The following is a 22,470-nucleotide window of genomic DNA, read 5'->3' on the forward strand; positions in this document are numbered from 1 at the left end:
AGCAGAGATCTGAGCGGGGGAAAAAGATTCTGGTTGAAATAGACCACTTAATGACAAGTTTTCATTTAGTACTACTTGAACGAGTGCCTCTTCACAGAAGTTAAAATTATGAAGAAACTTCAAACCAGGCAAAAAAAGTCAACCTTAATTTTTCTCCATAATGGGACAGCTCTTCAAATTGATTAACTGACCATTAAAAATACCAGGAAGTAACCTTCTCTCCTTTCCCTTTCAGTATTACCTCAAACAAGTTTTTTTCTTTTTTTCCTTCCCTTTGCTGGCTGATTATTTAATGACAGCTTTACTGAGATGTAATTCATATACCATGAAATTCACCCTCTCTATGTTTTTATTAGTATGCAGAGTCACTTAACTGAAATTCAAATGTAATTTTTCACTCAGGAATGTAAATCACTGACAAATTACTGTATTCACATATATGTATTGTTTTTGATGTTTGAATTTAGTGTAGTAAGCAAATCAAGATAAAGCCAATGGTTACTAATATAAAAAACAAAAACTAGGTTAAGGCAGTCAAATTACTACATAAACAACATCATCTGCTTTTGTCTTAAAGCTTTATTAATAGCAGACAAATTCTAGACATATTGGTAAGTATTTATTAAATATGTAAAGGCTATACCAGACTACTAAGTAAGAAAATGTCATAGGTATTTTAGCAATATAATAAAATTCTATTTTAAGAAAGATTTAGTAGGTAGATTCAGCTATACCAAGGTTAAAAACCATATTCACTGAAAAACAAGAATTACTACCACAAATGACTATTACAATTTAGCCTGCAATAAATGTTAGTCCTATTCTTCAAAGACATTTCAGAAAGCCCTTCTATTACATTTTAAAGACATGTTAAAAAGACTTCAAATGACCAATCACTAAATATTTTTTGAAGCTACATATTACTTTAAGTAAAGAGAAGACATACTCTCTTTTATTGCTTTGGGTATACTTTACATACTGAAGCGGGCATAATCTGTTGTAAATCTATACCATACACAAATCAAACTAAGTACCAAAATTAGGATATAAACTTAATTGAAAGGATTAAGATTTATGTCCAACCAACCACATTCCTTACCCATTTGGCAATTTCGGCCAAATCACTGGTACATTTACCAAATATAACATTCGGAGAAATTTAGTACTTAATGAAATAATATCTAATGAAAGACAGTCTTAAAGGAAATGAGTAATTTTTGTATAAGGATACAAATAAATGTTTGGTGTACCTAAATCCCAAACTGTTAAATCTTTACCAATATGTTTTGGAAAATATTATCTACAACAAAAAGTAGCATTTTTAAATAAATTATTAACTTGGGATAATGATAAAGCTATAGCTATGTAAAGGGCCAAGCAAGAGATATTTCATGTTATTTTGTTTATGCCATTTGGTCTATTTCTTCATCATTGTTTATTGACCTTAGGATCTCCCCATTCTGCTGGAAAACACTGGCTCTTCACTATTGAGCTGAACTGTCCGATATGGTATCCACCAGCCACATGTGGCTATTTAAATTTAAAATTAAATAAAATTTTAAATTCAGCTCCTCAGTCACACTAGCCACATTTCAACTACTTAATAGCTACATGGGGCTAGTGTCTCCCATACTGGACAATACGGCTATGTACAATCTGACTACCACTTACATTTCCAATCTTATTTTTCATTGCTTCCTAAACATTTCTTCTATATCTCTTTATTTTTTATTAATATATTTATTTATTTTTCAATTTACATCCAAGTTAGTTAGCATATAGTGCAACAATAATTTCAGGAATAGAATCCAGTGACTCATCCCCTACATATATCACCCAGTGCTCATCCCAGCAAGGGTCCTCCTTAATGCCCCTTGCCCATTAAGCCCATCCCCCCACCCACAGCCCCTCCAGCAACCCTCAGTTTGTTCTCTATATTTAAGAGTCTCTTAAGTTTTGTCCCCCTTCCGGCTTTTATATTATTTTTGCTTCCCTTCCCTTATGTTCATCTGTTTTCTATCTTACATTCCATATGAGTGAAGTCACTTTTGTATCTCTTTAAATAAGAGGCAGATAACTTCAGACATTTATTTTTCTTCATCAGCTAAAATAAACATAAGGGCTAGTTCTGTGTCCCATTCTTGTTTTCCACTCTCCTTGAATTGTGCACAATGCTTTGCATATAAAATCACCCAGTAAATACTTGCTGATTGACCCTCAACTTGAATCTCATCTAAACAGACTAATAATGACTTGTGATCAACTACTATAACTTTTCTTTAAAGGATAGGTTTTAAATCTTAGCTGATAAGATAAATGCTTATATCTCAGTTTATGTTCTTGCTCTTACATGACTCTGGACTTAATTTTTATAATGAAAATTAATGGAGAGAAATTTCTTGATTTGTTGGTAAGCTGTATAAAGTGAGAAAGAACTAGAAACTCAGACCAGCATGGGAACACTAAGATCTTTAATGTGGATTACAGAAACATGATTGGTCCTTTGGTAACTAGGCTGCCTTAACTTGTAGGATTATATCTATCTAAACTAGTAAAAATTCCAAAATTGGGGAACCCTTCTTAACTTTATTCAAGGAAATCACTACACTTAAAAATTTCAAGTTAGATTATTTATTTTGGATGGTAGTGTGTGGAAAAAAGACAGCACACATAATTCACACAGTCACTCTTTGAAAAGAAACAAAGGTAATATTAAATAGAGTAAAGCTTTAACTATTAGAACTTAATTAAGACTATCCAGTTAACTAAAATTCTTCTGGTGCTCAACTGTTCAGACAGAAAGGTAAACAGGACAGTAATATGGTTCAATGAAAAGAATAAGAGCCTAGAAGTCAGATTTAGACTTGAACTCTGACTTTGTCATTTACAAGTTTAGGACTTCATAATGCAAATTAACCTTCGCCCATTATCACTAAAACGGAGCCGGTAATGTTGTGAGATAATATCTCATATGGAGCCTAGTACATAGCAGGTACTGAATGAATATTTCCTGAATAAACACCAAAGAAAAAACAAACACAAAGTACATACGTCCTGAGTCATACATATTCAACCAATCCCTAGATACCATTCACACCAATAGCTTCAATCCTATATAATGATCATTCATATTTTGAATTAAGACATGATTTTACAGCTTTACAGAGCTGGCTGGATAAACATTTGCTCTGCACACCAAATTTTCACTTTAAACGGGTTTCAAGGTTTATGACTGGACAAAACTATTTGGAATGTCATTTTGATCATAGCTCCTGGCCTTGTTTTCCAGTCAAGGTCTGCCAGGTATATAGCTAGCTACTATTGTAATTCCTGACTACTGTGTCCATTTCTACAATTTTTAGAACACTTAGTGTGAAGGGTTACCATTGATGTGGCATTATTGACACCCCCGAAATTCTTTAGGAACCTTTAAAATAACAACTGTTTTCATCCCCCCTCCAGAATAGGCCTCAACAGAGCTATGAAGCAAAGGAAACCATTCCCTCTGGCCATAGTAGCTGTAAAACTAGAGCTATTTGGGTTTGTGACTCCACCAATCTAGTGCCGAGATCACCTCAATAAGCATGCGCTACTGACAGTAACTGTATGGGTAGGTATAAAATGTGTGGCAGAGCACTACAAGTCAATGCTGGGAGAGACTTCTTTTTCCTTTTGGTATTTCCCTAGATACGTGCAGAAAGAATGCAATTTAAAAAACTGTTATTAAGGTAAAGAAAAAAAATTACCCCTCGATGCTCTAAGATATTCAATCACCAATGAGCAAACCCTATTCAGTATATCAAAATTTCTAAAAAAGAAAAATAAATTCATATTTTAAATACTTTCAACAAGCCTGACAAAAAAAGATTTTCAGTTAACTCTGTGATACGGACCATGATATTAACCACATTACACAAGTCTCAGAGAACATCCTGGTTAATCATTCATATGGGTGCTTATGTTTTACAGCAATGCTTCCAAACTTCTTGATACTATAAACTCCTTCCAATTGTCTAGTGATTTTTTAAATTAAAATAACTTTATTTTGTGATTATAACATTAATAGAGAAATGAACAGAGTAAGATAAAGTCATTTGTAATCCCATCACTCAGAGATAACCACTGTTCACATTTTGTAAGCCTTCTAGAATTGGATAAACAAACATACAGAAGTGAGTCCTACTATATATGCTGTGCTTTCATATATACTTTTCAATATAACAATATATCATGGACATCTTCAAAGCCAAGAAATGATGATCCATTACATCACTGATAATAAATAAGCAGTTCTTTAATAAAACTTTCTTAGGTTATCTAGACCAACACTCCCCATGAATGCTACTCTCCCTAAATGCTGATAGATGTGCTACAGGAAGAAGTATTCTGAGGAAAAATAAGTCTGGATAACAAAATTAAACAGGTACCTTTAAGGTGGAACCTCCCAGAAACTTAAATACCTTAATTATGTCTTATGAATCCTCAAGAGTGGGGGACTGAAACATTCCCCAAACTGAATTCAGCACGAAACATAATTTCTTAGTTATAGCTATTAATGTCTTGTGGAATGTAGGTTTATGTTTTCCAAACTTCTCTGTAAGAAAACATCTTAGACTATACAGCCTGATTCAGTAGTGTGGGTGGAGTCCAGAAATCTGGTTTAACAACTTCCCTCAATGAATCTTATCAAGGACCTCTGGGATGCATTTAACCCAAACCTTTCTTGAAAGGAATGGTTCTCAATTGAACCAAATCTGGAAAACCTTTTCAAACCATAAACACCTACAAGGACCTAGTTTAAAAAGTACCTCAGGTGATTGTGATCCCCATTTCTCCCTAATCTAAGTGGAGAACCACTGCGTAATCTAGTTCATGCTGAATGCTCCCACATATTCTTTGACTGAAATGTGTGTGTGTGTTTACAAATTTGATTCTAGAAAATAAAATGGTAAACCCCCTTTAAAAACAGTCCATGAGCAGGTGGGTGCCTGGGTGGCTCAAGTCAGTTGAGCGTTTGACTTTGGCTCAGGTCATGATCTGATGGTTCATGGGTTCGAGCCCTGCACTGGGCTCTGGGTTGACAGCTCGGAGCCCGGAGCCTGCTTTGGATTCTGTGCCTCCATCTCTGTCTGCCTCTCCCCTGTTTGTGCTCTGTCTCTCAAAAATGAATAAATGTTAAAAAAAAATTTTTTTTTTTTAATTTTTTTTTTTCAACTTTTATTTATTTTTGGGACAGAGAGAGACAGAGCATGAACGGGGGAGGGGCAGAGAGAGAGGGAGACACAGAATCGGAAACAGGCTCCAGGCTCCGAGCCATCAGCCCAGAGCCTGACGCGGGGCTCGAACTCACGGACCGTGAGATCGTGACCTGGCTGAAGTCGGACGCTTAACCGACTGCGCCACCCAGGCGCCCCCCAAAAAAAATTTTTTTAAAGTCCATGCACTATCTCTGTCAAAAGCAGCTGAAAAACTACGCTAAGAACTAATTTAAAGTTTAATGCATATTATCATTTTCTACCAGCCACTACCTTCAAAGAGTAAGTTAATGAGCAGAAAAAAACACATGGAAGGCAAATTTTTCTTGCCTAAATATCAATCACTATGGAATTGTATAAACTTTTAACTTTTTAAAAGTGTCACACAAAATCAAGTTTCACACAGTGGCATAATTTCACTCTTTCACACTGTCCTTAGGTAAATAGGGAGCAAATGCAAATATAGACCTCTTCCGACTCTGGACAGACCTCAAACTTGATGTACTTAAATAAGCACGGCCTTGGGAGTTTAAGATACCTGGGGCCTCACAGATTTTCATTCAGCGGGTCAACATCTTTACCAGATGATCCCCATGTGAGGGTTTCACGGATCGTTTTCTTACCAGGTTATATAATCTGAGTACGAAATATCAGAAGATGTGTTCAATCCATGAACACTGGCAAATTGTCCAGAATCTCCAAAACACTATATAATCAGAGTCATGTGAACTCTGGACAACAGTGCTGAGAAAAATACAAGTTATCTCTGTTGAGGAATGTTTTCTTCCCAAAAGAAGTGGAAGAAAAGGACATGAAGAAATGACTAATGGGGAAAAGGTGCTGAATTATATTTCTTTACATTTTACTCTAAATTGTTTTACTTCATATGTGAATGACAGTTACTTGTTACACTTTAATCAATCTGCTTTATAGAGGATTCTTAATGGTTTAGAAACACATAAACTGTGGTTCAGTTACATCTACAGGGAACCTAGTCATTTAGACAATGAGATCATAATCTGGACCTGCAGAAGTATATATAAATTTTATATAAATTATATATATATATATATATATATATATATATATATATATAAATTATAGGCAAATAAAATTAAATCTTTCAGTTAAAGTCTTGGAAGTCACAACTTAAAAGTTAAGGCAAAAACTTAAGAGTATCATATACTTCAGCATTTTAGGCAGTGAATGGAGATAGTGCTCCGAGACTCAAACTTATGCAAAACTCAAGTGCCATTCTTGGTAGAGAGAGTCACAAAGTTTGCAACCAGTAAATGGCATCATAGTTGCTTACTTCAATGGTTTCCAAACCTGACTGCACTTCAGAATTGCCTGGGGACTTGAAAAAAAATATAGATTCTTGGGGCGCCTGGGTGGCTCAGTCGGTTAAGCATCCGACTCTTGGTTTCGGCTCAGCTCACAGTCTCATGGTTTGTGAGTTCGAGCCCCATATCGGGCTCCATGCTGACAGTGCAGAGCCTGCTTGGGATTCTTTCTCTCCTGCTCTCTCTGTCCCTCCCTCACTCACTTGCTCTGTTTCTCTCTCAAAAATAAATAAATAAACTTAAAAACATTAAAAAAAAAATACAGACTCTTGGTTTTATCCACTGAAATACCATCTTTGAGGAAGGTATCAGTCTAGTAAAAGTCCCACTGGAGAACTATTAGTCTCCAGGAAGTTGTCCCAACAGTAACCAGACTAGTGAGATTCATACAGATGGGTTCCTGAAAAAAACAAAAAAAATCAAGCTGCTTCCTCTCCATGTATCATCTGGAAGCAGCTGACCTACAATGTAATGAATGGCAAATCATCTATTAAGTTAGGAAACCTATTATGGGGAAATATTAAAATTAAGAAGGGTGATAGAATAATGAAATTATTTTTACACTGCCATTTAGGAAGAGCCATACGAAGAGTCTCTTTGCAAAGAAACTATTAGAGAATAGAGAATAAATTATACTGGGAACACAGTATTAGGCTACCATAATTCTGTGATATTCTAAAAGTGTATCAAAACCCTCACCTGTGAAATTCTATGAACTTTCTCAAATAATTTTCCCTATGTTTCCTGTAATACTGTTAAGTTCCTTAAGGGCAAGGAATATACTTGTTTTATCTCCCATAGTACTATGACACAGCATCTATACAATTATTAATTTCATATGACATATTTTAACTTGAAACTTCAACAGGAGTCAGGTGATACGGGAACCATAACAGTAATGAAGTCAACACGTATAATACAGATTTCTATATTAATTAGAAGCCCTTTCACATGTCTCTTCTGCTGGGAATGATCTTCAAAAGCCAGATGAAATGATCACTTTCTCTCTGCAGCCATCCCTGATTCTCCAAGTCAGAATTAATTTTTTTCTTCTTTGGTTATACCTCTAGACATAAGGCCATGTCACGCTGATCTTTAAAGTTGTCATATGTTGTCCTAATATATTTTGAGCTCCTTAAGGGCAAAACCCTGCTTCTTAGTCATCACTGTATCCCTGCCATCTGAAATAGTGTTCTATGTATGTGAAGAACTTGATACATGTCTGCTGAATGAATGAATGAATGAATGAGCGAGTGAGTGACCACCACATGATATCCTCTTCTTTAAAATGTGCATCCCAAATTCAGGATCCACTCATGAATTACTTTGCTTACCCATTTCTTCCTTTCCTAAAACTGATTATTGCAAAAACTGTAATTTGGAGAAAATACTTATCAAGCCATAAGTTCTACATAAATTACTTGATATGAATAAAAAACAAGGTTAATGAAAGTAATTAAGAGAGAAAAAACTTTACCTTCTTGAAACAGTTGTCTGGCATAAGATGGTTCTCTGCCCTGAGGTTGGAAAAAAGCATAAATGCACTTCCTCACTAAATCTTCCCAGCCAGTTCTGCCAGCAGCTCTCAGGGAACTGGTATCAATAGAGATGATTTTGCCTACATGAAGAATCAAAGTTTACACTTGTGATAGCTTCTTGATATAAGTCATCCATATTTCAAAATTAACAACTACATCTAAGAAATGTGCTGCCGCTCCTAAATGTTTAATGGACAAAAACATTAACAAACTATTAATTTTTGTTACATATGATAATGGAGCATATCACTTACATGACAATAAAAAATTGTTTTGGCCTTGAGGGTGTTGTATATTAGTACATCATATTCTAAAATTCCATTCCAGTCAAGCATTAAAGTCAAACTACAAAGGCCTGAAGGTGCAGAGGCTAATATAGGTCCAACTCCTCATACTTGCTCTTTGGATCCTACTCTAATATATCCTAACGACTGGAACACTTATTGGGGAAGGAGAGGCAGAGATGAAATATATTATTTTGGTTTAAATTAATTTCCATTAACTAAGTGAAGAGAATACGAGAAAGTAGGCAAGACCTTCCTTTTCTACCTCGTCTTGGGCATTTGAGAGTAAACAAAGACTGAAGGCAATAAAAGTTACATCAGAAAAAGATATGTCGGAACCTAAGATTTGTAAGACATTCTGCACAAAGAACATATGCTTTATAAAAATGTAGTGGTGATTTGCTATTGTCATCCTATTTGAACAAATTTCCTAGATGGCTGTGGAAGAATTCAGGTAAATTATTCCTTGGTTAACCAGGGACCAACTGTTTCAGTTTGGGATTGTTCAGATCTGTTTTATTTCTTGATGCAACCTGATATTAACACAAAATAATACAGGTTATACACACACACACACATGCACAATTAGATTAATAACATAAAAACCTGCAAACCCACCATCCAACTTCAGAACTTGAACATCAGCTATACGATCCCATCATGTGTGTACTCCTCACTTGCCCCAACCCTCTGTTTTTACATTCTCCTGTCAAGGGACATCTAAATTGTCCCCCCCCCCTTTTTTTTTTTTTTTATAATCGGTGCTTCTGTGAACATCATCTACATTTTCCATGGTGCATGTGTGTGAGAGTTTCTCTAGGGTATATACGTAGGAACAAAACTGTTGAGTCATAGGTTATGTGAACGTTCAACTTCATAATATTAAACTGTTTTCTAGGAATTTATATAGAAGTTACTGTTAATCCAACATCCTCTCCATCACTTGGGGTACTGTCAGTCTTTATTTTTTACAATTAGGAGGTGAAAAATGTTTATGCTCTAAATTTGTACCTCCCAATGAATAAGGTTGAGTATTTTTCATGTTTCCTCTTCTGTGAATGTCTGATTTGTCTTTTCCTTATCTTTCCTCTTCTCACAATCAACTCAAATCTATTGTACTATTTGTGTGTTCTCATTTTAACTAATCCCTTCTATATATATTTCACTTGGTTTGTTTGGAAATAAACATATTAGGCCTCTTTAAGTGAGAGTCTTGAATCTGATATATCTGAGTCTGTCTGATAAGGCTGTCACCCAAGTCTTGGCATAAATGTAAATGGTAGAAATTTCAACTTAAATAAGAAAATTTTGTTATTTAAGAATAGCTTGGGCAAAGCCTGATAAACCCTTGATTGCAACTATAGACAATTCTGGATTTTTTAAGAATTGTAATTATTTAATCTTTTGTCTCTTTTTTTTTTTTTTTTTTTTTTTTTTTAAATTTTTTTTTTTCAACGTTTATTTATTTTTGGGACAGAGAGAGACAGAGCATGAACGGGGGAGGGGCAGAGAGAGAGGGAGACACAGAATCGGAAACAGGCTCCAGGCTCTGAGCCATCAGCCCAGAGCCTGACGCGGGGCTCGAACTCACGGACCGCGAGATCGTGACCTGGCTGAAGTCGGACGCTTAACCGACTGCGCCACCCAGGCGCCCCTAATCTTTTGTCTCTTATTACATCAGAGGTCAAGAGTTGGTTGTAGCAGAAAATCAACTGTTATGTGATCTTCACAAGCAACAATGCTTCTAACAGGCAATGACTAAGGGAGGTGTGTGTGTGTGTGTGTGTGTGTGTGTGTGTGTGCGCGCGCGCGGTCATGTCAGTACTAACCACAAAGAGCAAGAGTCTACAGCTGCAGGATTGGAAGGGAGAAATTGATTCAATTATTAGCAATGGTAACAAATGATTAGGTAATACAGAGACTATCTTAGAAGAGAATCATGAATAGGTTGATTTAGAGTACCTCTGCTTGCTGGAGGAAAGTTTAACCAACCAGTCAACCAATCAGACAAACCAGTAAGCCCCTGTTCAACATTTCCTGGTAGAAGACTTCTTCTTTTTTTAAGGGACATGAACCACCCCATGGAGAGTTAAAACTACTATTAAAATTTAAGGAATTAAATATCTAATATTTATTATAGCTAGTTTATTATTGTTTTAAATCTAAATCAATTTGATGATATAATAAAACGTTAGTTTTACATTTTAAGAACACTTTATTTCTTTGGTACCTTTTTATTTCCTTCTATTTACATTTCCTCTGGTATCTTTTATGTAATAAGTGCATACAGTACAGTAATGTCCTTTTACTAGTGCTTTGGTGGAAAGCAATGCGACAGAAATGAAGGGTCCTATATTAGGGCCTAAGGATATCTGTTCTCAACAATTAGCTGTATGGTTCTGGAAAAGGCACCATTCCATCATTTGTAAAATGGGTAGGCTAAAGTCTGTGATCCCTGAGGTTCCCTGTAGGTTTATAATTATTTCATGATTCGGAGTTCAATTTTTAAACTTTTATGTATTTATTTTTAAATCAGGTATATCTAAGATAGTAATGCTGGGTCCTTGGCCAGAAACAAAACTACCAGTCACAACAGTGTCCCTATGGGATAATACAGTCTTCTTTTAAAACAATTAATGATTCAATTTGTAGAAATTCAATATAAGGAAAAGCTGAAATATATTGTTCCTAAATTATCCTCATAATTTTTAAGCATCCTTCATCTTCCACATTTATCCTGTAGCCTAACCATCATCCTTTCCAGCAAGCTCTTATTCTGCTATCTCACCAGCCCTTACTTGGTTTTACTGACACAAAAGACCAGTTATATTTGTCAGAGGACCCTATTTTTCCTCCATGCCTTAGTGGTTTTAGTTTTCAATAAAGGTTATCAAATTTTTCCAGAGCTGTTCATTGGTGGAAAATGGAAAAGGACAGGTAGATGGCAGACTCAAAAAGGGAACGAAGAAAGTTACGGTTAAGTGATAATTACTACGCTCAGATTCTGTATCTCCAAGTCCTAGATATTCTCTTTACTGTATTCTATTATTTGTGCTAATTTATCCCCATGTACTCTTTAGTTAGAGCAGCTGGGAGCTTATCTTTAAAAACACAAGAATAAGGAACACAACAGGAATACTTGATTTCTGGGACTAAAACATTAATAAGTATTGTAACAAATATTAATACATTTATAAAAATGGTAAAGGTCAAAAAGTACATTAAAACCAAATTTTCACAAAGAATAAAATTCAGTAGAAATGACTGTTTAAACCTTGGCCTGCTAAAAAAAAAAATCTATCTGTAGTATCTTATCCCTATTTTAAAATATCCCTATTTTAAAGTGAGAGAGGCAAGTGATACACACCTAACTCTGATGTAAAAGTATGAAACTTGGTGTGTTCAAAGTGAAGATTACATAACATATGGAAAATTCTATGTAAAATTGTAAAGAACAACAACAGATTGTTTTTGCCAAAGATCAAATCTGAAGCAGGCCTTTCCAAAGAGGGTCTTACTTTCTGGAAGTCCTACCGTTACTTACTCTGGGCTCTGCTGCCCTTCTTTCAGCTCGCCTGACACGCCTGTCTGTTTCCTGAGTGCCATCACAGCTCTCCTCCCTCAATCAGGAGTCCTCACCCCGCACCATGACCCCTCCTCGCCACCCCCTCCACCCTGTGCAGAGTTTGCACCACCTCATCCTTTGGAGCTCAGGGCTCCGTATCAGCTCCTCAGACAGGCACTGGTTAACCAGCTAATTTAAAAACAGGTTCTCCCTGTTCACCTCCCTTTTACCATCTCACACCTTTTCCATCATAAAATGCACCACAATTTGTAATTGTGTTATTGATTTTTGGCTCAGCCTTGTATACCTGAGCAGTCACACATAGTGACAGTCACTTCTAGGCACTCGATCAGTATGTGCTGAATACATTTAAAGAAAAAGAAGAAGGGAAAAAGAAATAGCTAGATACATTTAAGCATAATTTTAAAGCCACCATTTATAAATAAATATATTTACATCTACATTGCCAAATTTCTTTAAAAATTTTATTCCATGATTATGAAAAGTAATTTATAACCAAAACAATATGTTAATAGTTATAATATTCCCCCCAGCACCCTGCTCATGACAATGATTATAGCATCTAAAATGCACAAGATCAATGGGGCATCTGACTGACTTGGTCGATGCAGCATGAGACTCTTGATCTTGAGGTTATGAGTTCGAGCTCCACATTGGGTGTGGACTTTGCTGAAAAGTAAAATCTTAAAAAAATAAAAAATTAAAATTAAAATAAAATGCACAAGATCAGGACTATCATTTAAAGTATTTTTTGTATAAGACTGGTGAACAGAAGCTGAATGGCAGAGAACAGACGAACACAAAATTCTGGATGTAATTCTAAACTTTGCAGTTAGTACCTGTAGTATCTTGCTTGGTCATAAAGGATTCTACACCGGTAATAGCTGGAGGCCGAGGTAATCGCCGTGCAATACAAATCAAACATGACTGGAAATCTGCCCAAAACAAGAAGGGGAAGTTGAAGAAAGGAGGGCAGAAAACAGTTCACATCTATCATTTGCCACTAATGGTTTTTATAAAAACAACATGTTACGGGATCTGACACAATATCGGAGCCGCTCTGATCTAATAATATAGTATTAGTGATAAAATTGCTGGTAACCAAAAGCTGGCAGCTCCAGGTAGAGATCCAGTTAGCATACATTATCCCTTCCCGTTGAATGTTCTGACAAAAACCAGAGGAGACAGATGCATCTCATGTACTTGCATGATAACAACTTGAAGAAGTAGTTTTCACTAGATTTAAGCAACACAGTGATTTTTTAAAAAATAGAGTCCTTAGTCAATTTCCTATACTTATCAGTACTTAATGGCCACAGAAATTATTCTTATAACCACTGTGCAGATAAAAATTACCATATGACAAAAACATTTAACTCTTTCTGAAGAAACATTATTTTGCTCCTGATAAAGGACTTTATGTTGTTGGGACCCATAACTTTTTCGAAGTTCCATTTCCAATTTTCTTGAGTGTTACACACAACACCGCATAGCTAAACATGAACTTCAGTCATACAAGACAGGCTGGCACTGGCATGTGCATTTTACAAAAAGTCCTCAGTTGACTGTGGCACCCATTCACGGGTGAAGCCTGCTACATGCATGGCCCTTTTTTTGCATCTGATTAAGTCCTCATCTACTACCTTCCCTAGTCCTTACTCCAGTTTCCAATTTGTGGTGTTCTTAACTCAGCCTAGTTCACATGGAAAATTCATCCACTGTCACAGATTTTAATCAATGCCATGTTGATACCATGTTCATATTAGAGCTTCAGCTGTGTTTTCATCTGTTCATAAGCTTTCTCCTTATAAATTACCTTGTATGGCCTCAAAAATGCTAACTCTATTCTCCAATGTTCCCCACACTCTAAACTTGAAACTTTCTAAAAATCAGAGCTGTTCAACAGCCTGCTATATCTGGTACATTTCCAACTGGCAGCAGTTAGCTGCGTCTCTTATTTCTAGGCAGCAAGTTGGTTTGAATTTGACATTTTAGTGGGAATGCCAGCTTAAAACTGAGAGTTTGGGGGCTTTTTAAAGGGGTGAGTCTACATGTTGGCAGTTCTTTTCTTAAGTATTAAGAAATACGTAGTAAACTGAATAGCCACTATGATGCATAATACAGTGACCAATACTATCTGAAAAAGGCTACTTATAATCAATTACCTCCTTGGTCTTTAAAGTCATGGAAAAAGCGATCAAACACCTTAAAATCACCCTCTGTTTTACCTTCTCCATCCTCTTGAATTGATTTTGGCTGTGACACAGTAAAACACTGCATTACTTCATACCGCTGGCAAGCTTCTTGGTTCTCGGTGCCTGGCTCATCTGGAGGGTGAATTAGCATCCTGCAGTTAAAGGTATGGCTATTTCGTCGTGTTGCCTCTTGAGGCCAAGGAACTCCATTTACTGCGGAAGAAAAATTGATTATATGTCTGTGAATAAGGTGAAAAACTCGGAGGACACAAAAGACATACCTATAGCCACCTGCTTCGTCAGATACTCAGATTAAAAGACAGATCTCTTCAGGTCTCACATTATCCTGAGGCAATAGGATACTTATCTTTCTTAGCAAATCTAAATGTCTACCAATCAGAAAACTGTAAAATATTCTAACAGATTGTATAGGACATCCCCCCTCAAAAATAAGGCCTTACAAATTCTTAATTCATTAACAGTCTGTATAAACAGTTAAAGACAAAATTAAAAATTAATAACTTCCTAGCTCTTTTGCTGAGATTTTTACAAGCAGTTAATTAATGCACTTTTCTATTTGTTTCCAGTTGCATCCTAGAAATGAAAACCTGATTGGAAACCACAGATCCATTGTTAAGCAGGAGTTTTAACCTGGCAGGTGTGTATTCTTAAGGATGGGCTTGTGTACATGTGCACCTTTTTTGGGGACAGGATTCAGTTTCTCAAAGGAGACTGTGACTCAAAAAAATATTTAGAATAGACAGAGACCAACCTTGGGTTCTTATAACCATTCTTATACCTTATTTTATTTGCACAGTTTATATGCAACAATGCCTCAAATATAGTGGGTAATCAATAAGTTATAACATAAAAATGATTGTTAAACATAAATGTTACCTGACTCGGTATAAAAAACCGAATTCAGTTATAGAAAATAGGTCTATACATTTCAAATGATAATCACTGTGTGATGGGACACCATTTCCCAGTTACAATGTTCTATTCAAACCATGGTGGCAGCTGGAAGGTTTTTAAGGCTCTTCTCTCACCATTCCCAACAGTTTTTTGTTTTTCTTTTAACTTTATTCTCTTCACTGACCCTTCCTCCTTTTTACGATCTCATCACCGTGTAACTGTTAGAGTGTTAGAGGAAATCACGGAAACAAACCTGTACTGGAAGAAGGAGTCTTGGTTCTGCTATGAGCTAGCTGTGAGGTGAGGTTAATTACTTTATCTCTGCACCATCTTTATCATTATTTATTTATTTTGAGAGAGAGAGAGCACGCACGTGTGCACACATGCAAGCACATGGAGAAGGGGCAGAGAAACAGGGAAAGAGAGAATCTCAAGCAGGTTCCACATTATCAGTGCAGAGCCCAACACAGGGCTTGAACCCACAAACTGTGAAAGCATGACCTGAGGCCAAACCAGGAGTCAGACGCTTAACTGACTGAGCCACCCAGGTGCCCCTGCACCGTCTTTAAAATAAAGGAATCCACTGTATCATCTCTAAAATCATTTACACTGTAAAATGCTATACCAAAGCACATAAGACCCTTTGATAATTCAAATATCTAACTAGTGATTTTAATAGAAATAATCATTTCAGGCCCCCAGGTACTATAAACGTGTACTAACTACTCTTTTCAAAGAATGAGGCTTCCTTTCCATTGAGCAAACAATGTCGAAAATAAAGAGCTACAGATAACATTCAATTTGCATGTGTGTATTAGTTACACAGAATTTCTAGCCAAGGCCCTCCCTTACTTTGGGAGTACATACAGGCTACGGAATAGGCACACAGTGTAGCAAAGGGAACAGAGGCTGGAAATCAGACCCCATCCGTCCTCTCAGCTAGGCTCCTTTGTCAGCAAACAACCTGTGTACCCATACTTAGAACATCTGAGTTTGAAACCACTTACATCCAAAAATATTCATTTTAATATATACGTAATTTGACAGTATATTTCTCCCTCCCTTCCTCCTTTTTCTTCTTTTTGAGCAGGGTGGTGGGAAGGATATATATGTGTCTCTTTCTTGGACATAATCGAAGCCGAAAACAAAGGCAGTTTCAAGCAGAAGCTTCTAGTGGCAAGGCAGTGACTACTCTGCTTCTCACCACTGTCACATGGCTAGGTCATAAGCTGGAGGAATAGGATAAAAGGAATGCTCTCTACCAGCTATTTGATGATACTCCCTCTTCGTATTTACACATCAGGCTGAAATTAAATTGAAAAATATTTTTAATGTGTTGGAACTTATTTCAAAATGATACTATGTAATATAAACACAACAATTATATAATGTAAGAAACAGCTAGAGAGAGTTCATATTCTTTTGAAAAACACATTGCTTTGTACCTAGTGATTTTGGTAGCAGATTCTTCACAAATTCTGCATGATCCCCTACATGCAGTATGCTGTAGACACTGGTATTCATTAATTCCTCCTGATTGTAACCCAAGTAGCTGGTCACATTCTCCGACACAAATACAATTCTCCCTTCACAGTTCACAACAAAGAAAAATCCATCCAAAGCCTGCAAAGCCAAAAAAGAAAAAAAAAAAAAAGGATTAAGAGGGTGGGAGGTTAAAAAATGAAAGAAAAATAAACATACACATCTCTCTACTGAAAAAGAGATCAGAAATATATGTCAAGTTAAAAAAAAAGGGAGACTGAACAGAAGATTTAACACTGTATGTTCTCTGTGGAAGGGACAGAATTTTGAAACAGACTGTAAAGGAATGTACAGCAGGGATGAATGAATGTATCAACCCTCTTTCTGCGAGAGAAACTTCAAAGTAGCAGATGTGAAGGAAGTAACTGATATTCACTCAGTCATAAACATCTCTAAACCACAAGTTAAGTACGACAGGTCTCTACCCCCAAGGAACTTGCGGGACAGTGGTAGAGAGAGACACAAACATAATAAAATACCAGTGATGCAGTGTCAGAGACACACCGAGTGTTCTGTGAGCACAAGGAAAAATACCTAATTTGGGGTTGGGGTGGGGTGGGAGGAGGCACAGAAAGGCTATTTAGACGCCCCTAGCTGAGTTTCATAGGGCATAGTGGTGGAGAGGAAGAGGAATGAGGGAAGAACATTCTAGGCAGAGGGGACAGTGTGGTACATTAAGGAACAAAAAAGCAGTTTGGAGTTGTTGGGAGTACATGGTACAAGACCGGCTCATGGCAGGAAATAAGTCTGGAGAGGTAGACGGGAGCCAAATCACAGAGGGCTTCCCATGCTCTGAGATAGAGCTAGGGGTCTTCAAAAGGGGATATGTATATGTGTGTGTATATATATATATATGCATGCCCTAAGGGGAGCATCACATCCACAGAGGTGCAGGAAAAAAGTTAGAACCTCTATTTCTAGTGCAATCTAAGATATAAAGAAGAAATTCAGCTTAATAAACACTGAAAACCCTCATACCTCAACTCAGTCTAGACAGTCACATATCACAAACCATGGAAGCCTGAGAGAAGATCCAGAATGAAGAGACTGAGCAGGGTGGCACCTTACTTATTTATAATCTTTCCATTTATTGTAATATATTGTAGTTTACTTGCTATAGGATATATACGAGCAGTCAAAACAAGACCTTTAAAAAGGAGAACATTTATAGGATGTTGTAACAAGATGTAAAATGACAATGAAAATCTGTTTTATACCCAGAAGTGTCTAGTTTTCCATGGCAAAATTCTTAAAAGAGCTAACTGTTATGGGCTATTCATTTTTCTTTTTTAAAAAGGCAAGTGTCCCAAATTTGCTGACCTTTTCTAGGATGACAAGTGGTAATGATAATATGTTACCTAGCAGATGTTTTCCAAATAATAAACACACTTAATTTTGTCCCTCCAGGGTAAAGATGATATTTAAACAATGAATAAGTAAACTGCCTTTCAAAAAGACACCTATGCTATAGAGCCAGCATATGAAAATGCTTTGAAATGTTTTGAAATGTACCATAGTTGTGACTTTGTTGTCAAAATGACCCCGGTTCCATACTTGTAAAACTTCTCTTCTCAGTTTAAACATTTACAAACCTTTTACCTGCTCAAACATCTTCCAGTTTCAATGTGCTTTAAACTCATTTTTTTTTAATGTGATAATGCAATATCCTTTGATTACTTTGGAAGGATCACTGTTTGAGATCAAGGAAGATAGAATGTCAATAAAAACCTTGGGATGTGATTAATGATCTAAACACCTCAACACCAGATAAACCCTTTGCTAAACTATTTTCTGTTTACAAGAGCACAGGAAAGCACTGTCATTTCTAACCTTTTTTGACATTAGCTATGAATTTCATAGCAGGTGATATGACGATAGGAACAACAGAAATACAGATACATCATTTTTTTAAAAAGTAGATGTAAAAATTACTTAAAATGTTCTTAGCTATTAATTGATTCAGTGTAAATACAATTTCACTTCATTATCTTATTTTTGATCTGTCAAAAGAGTTTAATCAAGAACAGTTTGGGTATAACTAAGTGTCATAATTTAGAGCAAGAAAAAGACAGGCAAGTAAAATCTGGTTGTTCCATGGCGATTCCAAGGGCCATAGTACCCTGCTTCGTCAGCACGACCTTCTCGTTTTTGCACCTAGTTTTCAGGGCATCCTTCACGGCTCCTCCCTCTCTGCCTCCTTGACAACCCTGTCTATCTTCTCTATCTTCAAAGCCACAGCTACTCTCTCCCTTGCTTTCTTACTCTCCATGTCTGTCTCTGGATATCTCTGGACGTCGCCTGTTACCTGCAGAGGGAATGGGAGAGACCAAGACCCACTCCCGGGATCACCTCTGTCCAGTGTGAACACTGGCCAATGATGGGCACAGCATCCAGCACCAGTAAGGCTTAGGAATTCACCTGGACTATCTGGTGCAATTATTTTTAAAGTATTTGCAAAATCCAAAGGACTTAAAAGTCCTCCTTCATCGTAGCAGGCCTGGAGTCCCTGCGGTATCCTTTTCCACAGACCTACTGGGGCTTCTCCAAGTTCTCCTCCCACTGACTGTACCTGACTTCACTGCCAGGCTGGGAAGTTATTCTAGTAACTGGCCTCTGGAATATGCAGCTGATCAGCCTTTGGGGAGTGTAGAACTTTCACCAGGTCCCTGCTTGGCCTCAGTTACATGGACTCGTCATTTCCTCTGTGAAGTCTGGGGCATCATATTTCTTTTGAGCTTCCCCAGAAAAGACTGGCTTGGAAAACAGGTCTACAAAGACTCCCTCGTGCTTACAGAATCGTCCTGCTGACCCTACTCCTGAGGTACAGATAGCCTGTCTCTTGTTGGAAATGCCTATTTTTTGTTTTTTTTTTTTAATTACGATATATATACCTATAAAAATTGTTTAAGTATGAAAATGAAACAGTAGAAGATCTGCCAAAATCTCACCCCCAGGAGATTGGTAATGTTTCAGGGAATATTCTCTGAGACTATTCCTATGAATACACAAACATCTCTATTTTCTTCAAGTCTGTCAGACTAATATAATCTGCTAATAGTTACTCTACAAGTTTTTCTCGTATGTTGTGCATATAATTAACTTCCAAGCGTCCTTCTGGAAAGGAACCTTCCTGCTTTTCCAAGTCCTGACAGCTGGTCTTCCACTGAGCAGCACACAGGAGATAAGAAGTGCCTGTCCATTCAGTACAACATCATCAATCTGAGGATTTTTTTCTCTTGGCCACCTTGTGTCTCATGGCAGGGTCCACAGTGGCCAAGGCTTCTCACAGGGCCTTGGCTTTAAATGACTCCACAAGCTTCACTGACTATCACCTAAGTGCCAGTTAATTGACAAAATTCTGGAAATAAAACACACAACTCTCAACAATTATACAGTCTCTGAAGAGAAAAAGACAAGTACGCATAGTTATGAATAGCACAGTAGAGGAATTCATAAAGGTTAAGCACAGACTGAAGCACCCAAAATGGGCAAAGGGACGACTGTCACTGGTAAAGTTTCCAGGGAGAAGGCCACACTTACACCTGAATGAAGTCTTGAAAGACACAGAGTAGTAACTCAGGTGGAAAGGACATTCAAACACAGGAACCGGCTTAGAGGTTAAAAACAAAAAAAAAAAATCACCCTGTATGCACTTGTTATATTTGTGTTATGTACAATAGCAAAACTTTTTTTTTTTAATCTTCAAGGAAAGCAAAAAAAAAAAAAAAAGGAATTTATTCTAAAGGCAATGGGCATTTTCTTGAAGGCAATGTTTTAAGCATGCGAGTGATGTGGTCTGCTTTTACAAAGATCTTTCTGGAAGTGGGTGTGGCATGCAGATTGGAAGCCAGAACAGTTGCAATGCTATTGTGATACTTCAGTTCAAACCCGAGCCTGAATTAAGGCAATGGCAGTGGAAGTGAAGGAAGAGAATTTGACACAGGCAAAACAAACAGCATTTGGAGACCTCTAACAGCTGTGGGAATGAGTATTTTGGGCGATTCTCCATTAATGATGTAATAAGGGTTCTGGTAGATAGGTGCCTTTCCCTGAGGAAGTGGACTCAAGGAGTAAAGAAATCTAGTCTTTATTACTGACTTTTTCCCCCCTTATTTTTAGGCAGAAGATAAAGGGACAAGTCATAAATTTAGTTTTAGAAATATTATATTTGTTTCTTTAAAAAAATATTTTCCTTTTTTTTAAAGTTTATTTATTTTGAGAGAGAGAATGCACACAAGTTGGGGAGGGGGTGGAGAGAGGGAGAGAGAGAGAATCCCAAGCAGGTTCCATGCTGTCAGCACAGAGCCTGACACAGGGCTCGATCCAACAAACCGTGAGATCGTGATCTGAGCTGAAATCAAGAGTCAGACGCTTAACTGACTGAGCCAGCCCCAGAAATGTTATATTTGAAATGACTAAGGAACATTCAGATGGAGATGTTCAAAAGGCAGCAAGATAGAATGTAAGAGAAACTGAAGAGAGATCTGAGCTTAAGGCAGACATTAGCAATTTACAGGTACATACAGTATCATCTGGCTTTTTGTTTATTTTGTCTTAACTATAATCATCTCTTCCCCTTCCACAGAATATCTGATTTCCTTTGGGGAGTTACTTCTTCCCAATTAAACAAAGTCTTGTGAGATTCTTAATCAGACCACTGGGAGACTTCCAACCTAAATGGGAATCTCCAGGAGAATTACAGAAAGATCGAATATAGCTGGAATGCATTCACCTGTACCAGCAAGGTACTGCCCAGATGGGTCTTTCTAAGAGACCATTCGTACAGTATCTGATTTTTAGCCTCCTTAAGATGACTTGGTTTCATCTCACTGTCAAGCATCGTTCTGGGATACCCAAATAGCACTCTGATAAATTCACATTTGCTTGATTTGGGCAGAATTGGGGTCTATTGCTTGAAATCAGAGAATCCTAATTGATAATTTATACATACTTACATGTATGCACACATACATGAATACATCACATGGACATAGGCATAGATGAAACTGCTTGGGAAATGTGCACAGAATAAAAAAAAAAAAGGGAAAAGAGCCAAGGCCAGAACGCTGAAGGATGCTAGCATTTAAGAGTCAGGCTACGAAAGAGAAATCTGAGGAAGAGGCTGAGGAGTAGCCAGAGAAGAACAGAGATAGTTCTGGCAACGAGGCAACAGGAAGAGTTTTAAGAAAACGGCACTGGGTGGTGAACGGTGTCAGGAGGCACACGGCAATGGAGGGAATGGCACAAAGTGAGGTAAGGAGGCCTGAGTGTGTGGGTAAGGTATAGGGAGACCTCCATGACTAAAACTGAATTTTTCTTGGGAAGCAGCTGGAGATAAGAAGCTACGGTCAGATAATGCAGAGCTGTGAACAGGAGGCAGAGGAACTTAGATAGCAAAGGGAAATGGACAATGAGGACAGTAAAAAATGGAGGAGTACTTACTGTGTGGCAAACAATAAATATCTGTTGAATAAATAAAGGCTAATGCCACTCTCCCTTTAAATGTGAAGAAATTACCTCTAGTATCTTCATTCTTAACTCATGCTCCTTTATGTTTGAAAGGGGGAGGGGAGGGAATAACAGTATGGTGAGAGTTCCTAATAGAATTGTAGATATTTGGTTACTTTTTAGATCTGCACACCTTCCTCTAAGCAAGTCCCTCCAGACCAATGTTGCCAAAGAGAACTTTCTGTAATGACAGGTAAGTTCTATATCTGTGTGTCCAATACAATAGTCACCGACGACATATGGGCACTGAGCACTTTAAATGTGGCTGGTGACGGGGCACCTGGGTGGGATAACTGGTTAAGTG

General features: G+C 37.2%; 1 protein-coding gene across 7 annotated transcripts in view; it reads right to left on the reverse strand.

The window, feature by feature from the left end:
- The window catches only part of NCOA1 (nuclear receptor coactivator 1), a 186,474-nt gene that overhangs the window by 52,255 nt on the left and 111,749 nt on the right, over window positions 1-22,470 (reverse strand). For all 7 annotated transcript variants that reach the window (XM_047067823.1, XM_047067826.1, XM_047067824.1 and 4 more), the window contains 4 exons: window positions 16,562-16,739; window positions 14,235-14,414; window positions 12,846-12,941; window positions 8,076-8,216 (listed from right to left, as the gene is read on the reverse strand). In XM_047067823.1, the coding sequence (XP_046923779.1) occupies window positions 8,076-8,216; window positions 12,846-12,941; window positions 14,235-14,414; window positions 16,562-16,739 (595 nt within the window). The remainder of the gene's footprint in view (window positions 1-8,075; window positions 8,217-12,845; window positions 12,942-14,234; window positions 14,415-16,561; window positions 16,740-22,470) is intronic.

The sequence above is a fragment of the Lynx rufus genome, unplaced genomic scaffold, assembly GCF_022079265.1.
Source record: "Lynx rufus isolate CCGP_SWC_20201006 ecotype Redwood Valley unplaced genomic scaffold, mLynRuf1.p SCAF_8, whole genome shotgun sequence".
Taxonomy (NCBI): domain Eukaryota; kingdom Metazoa; phylum Chordata; class Mammalia; order Carnivora; family Felidae; genus Lynx; species Lynx rufus.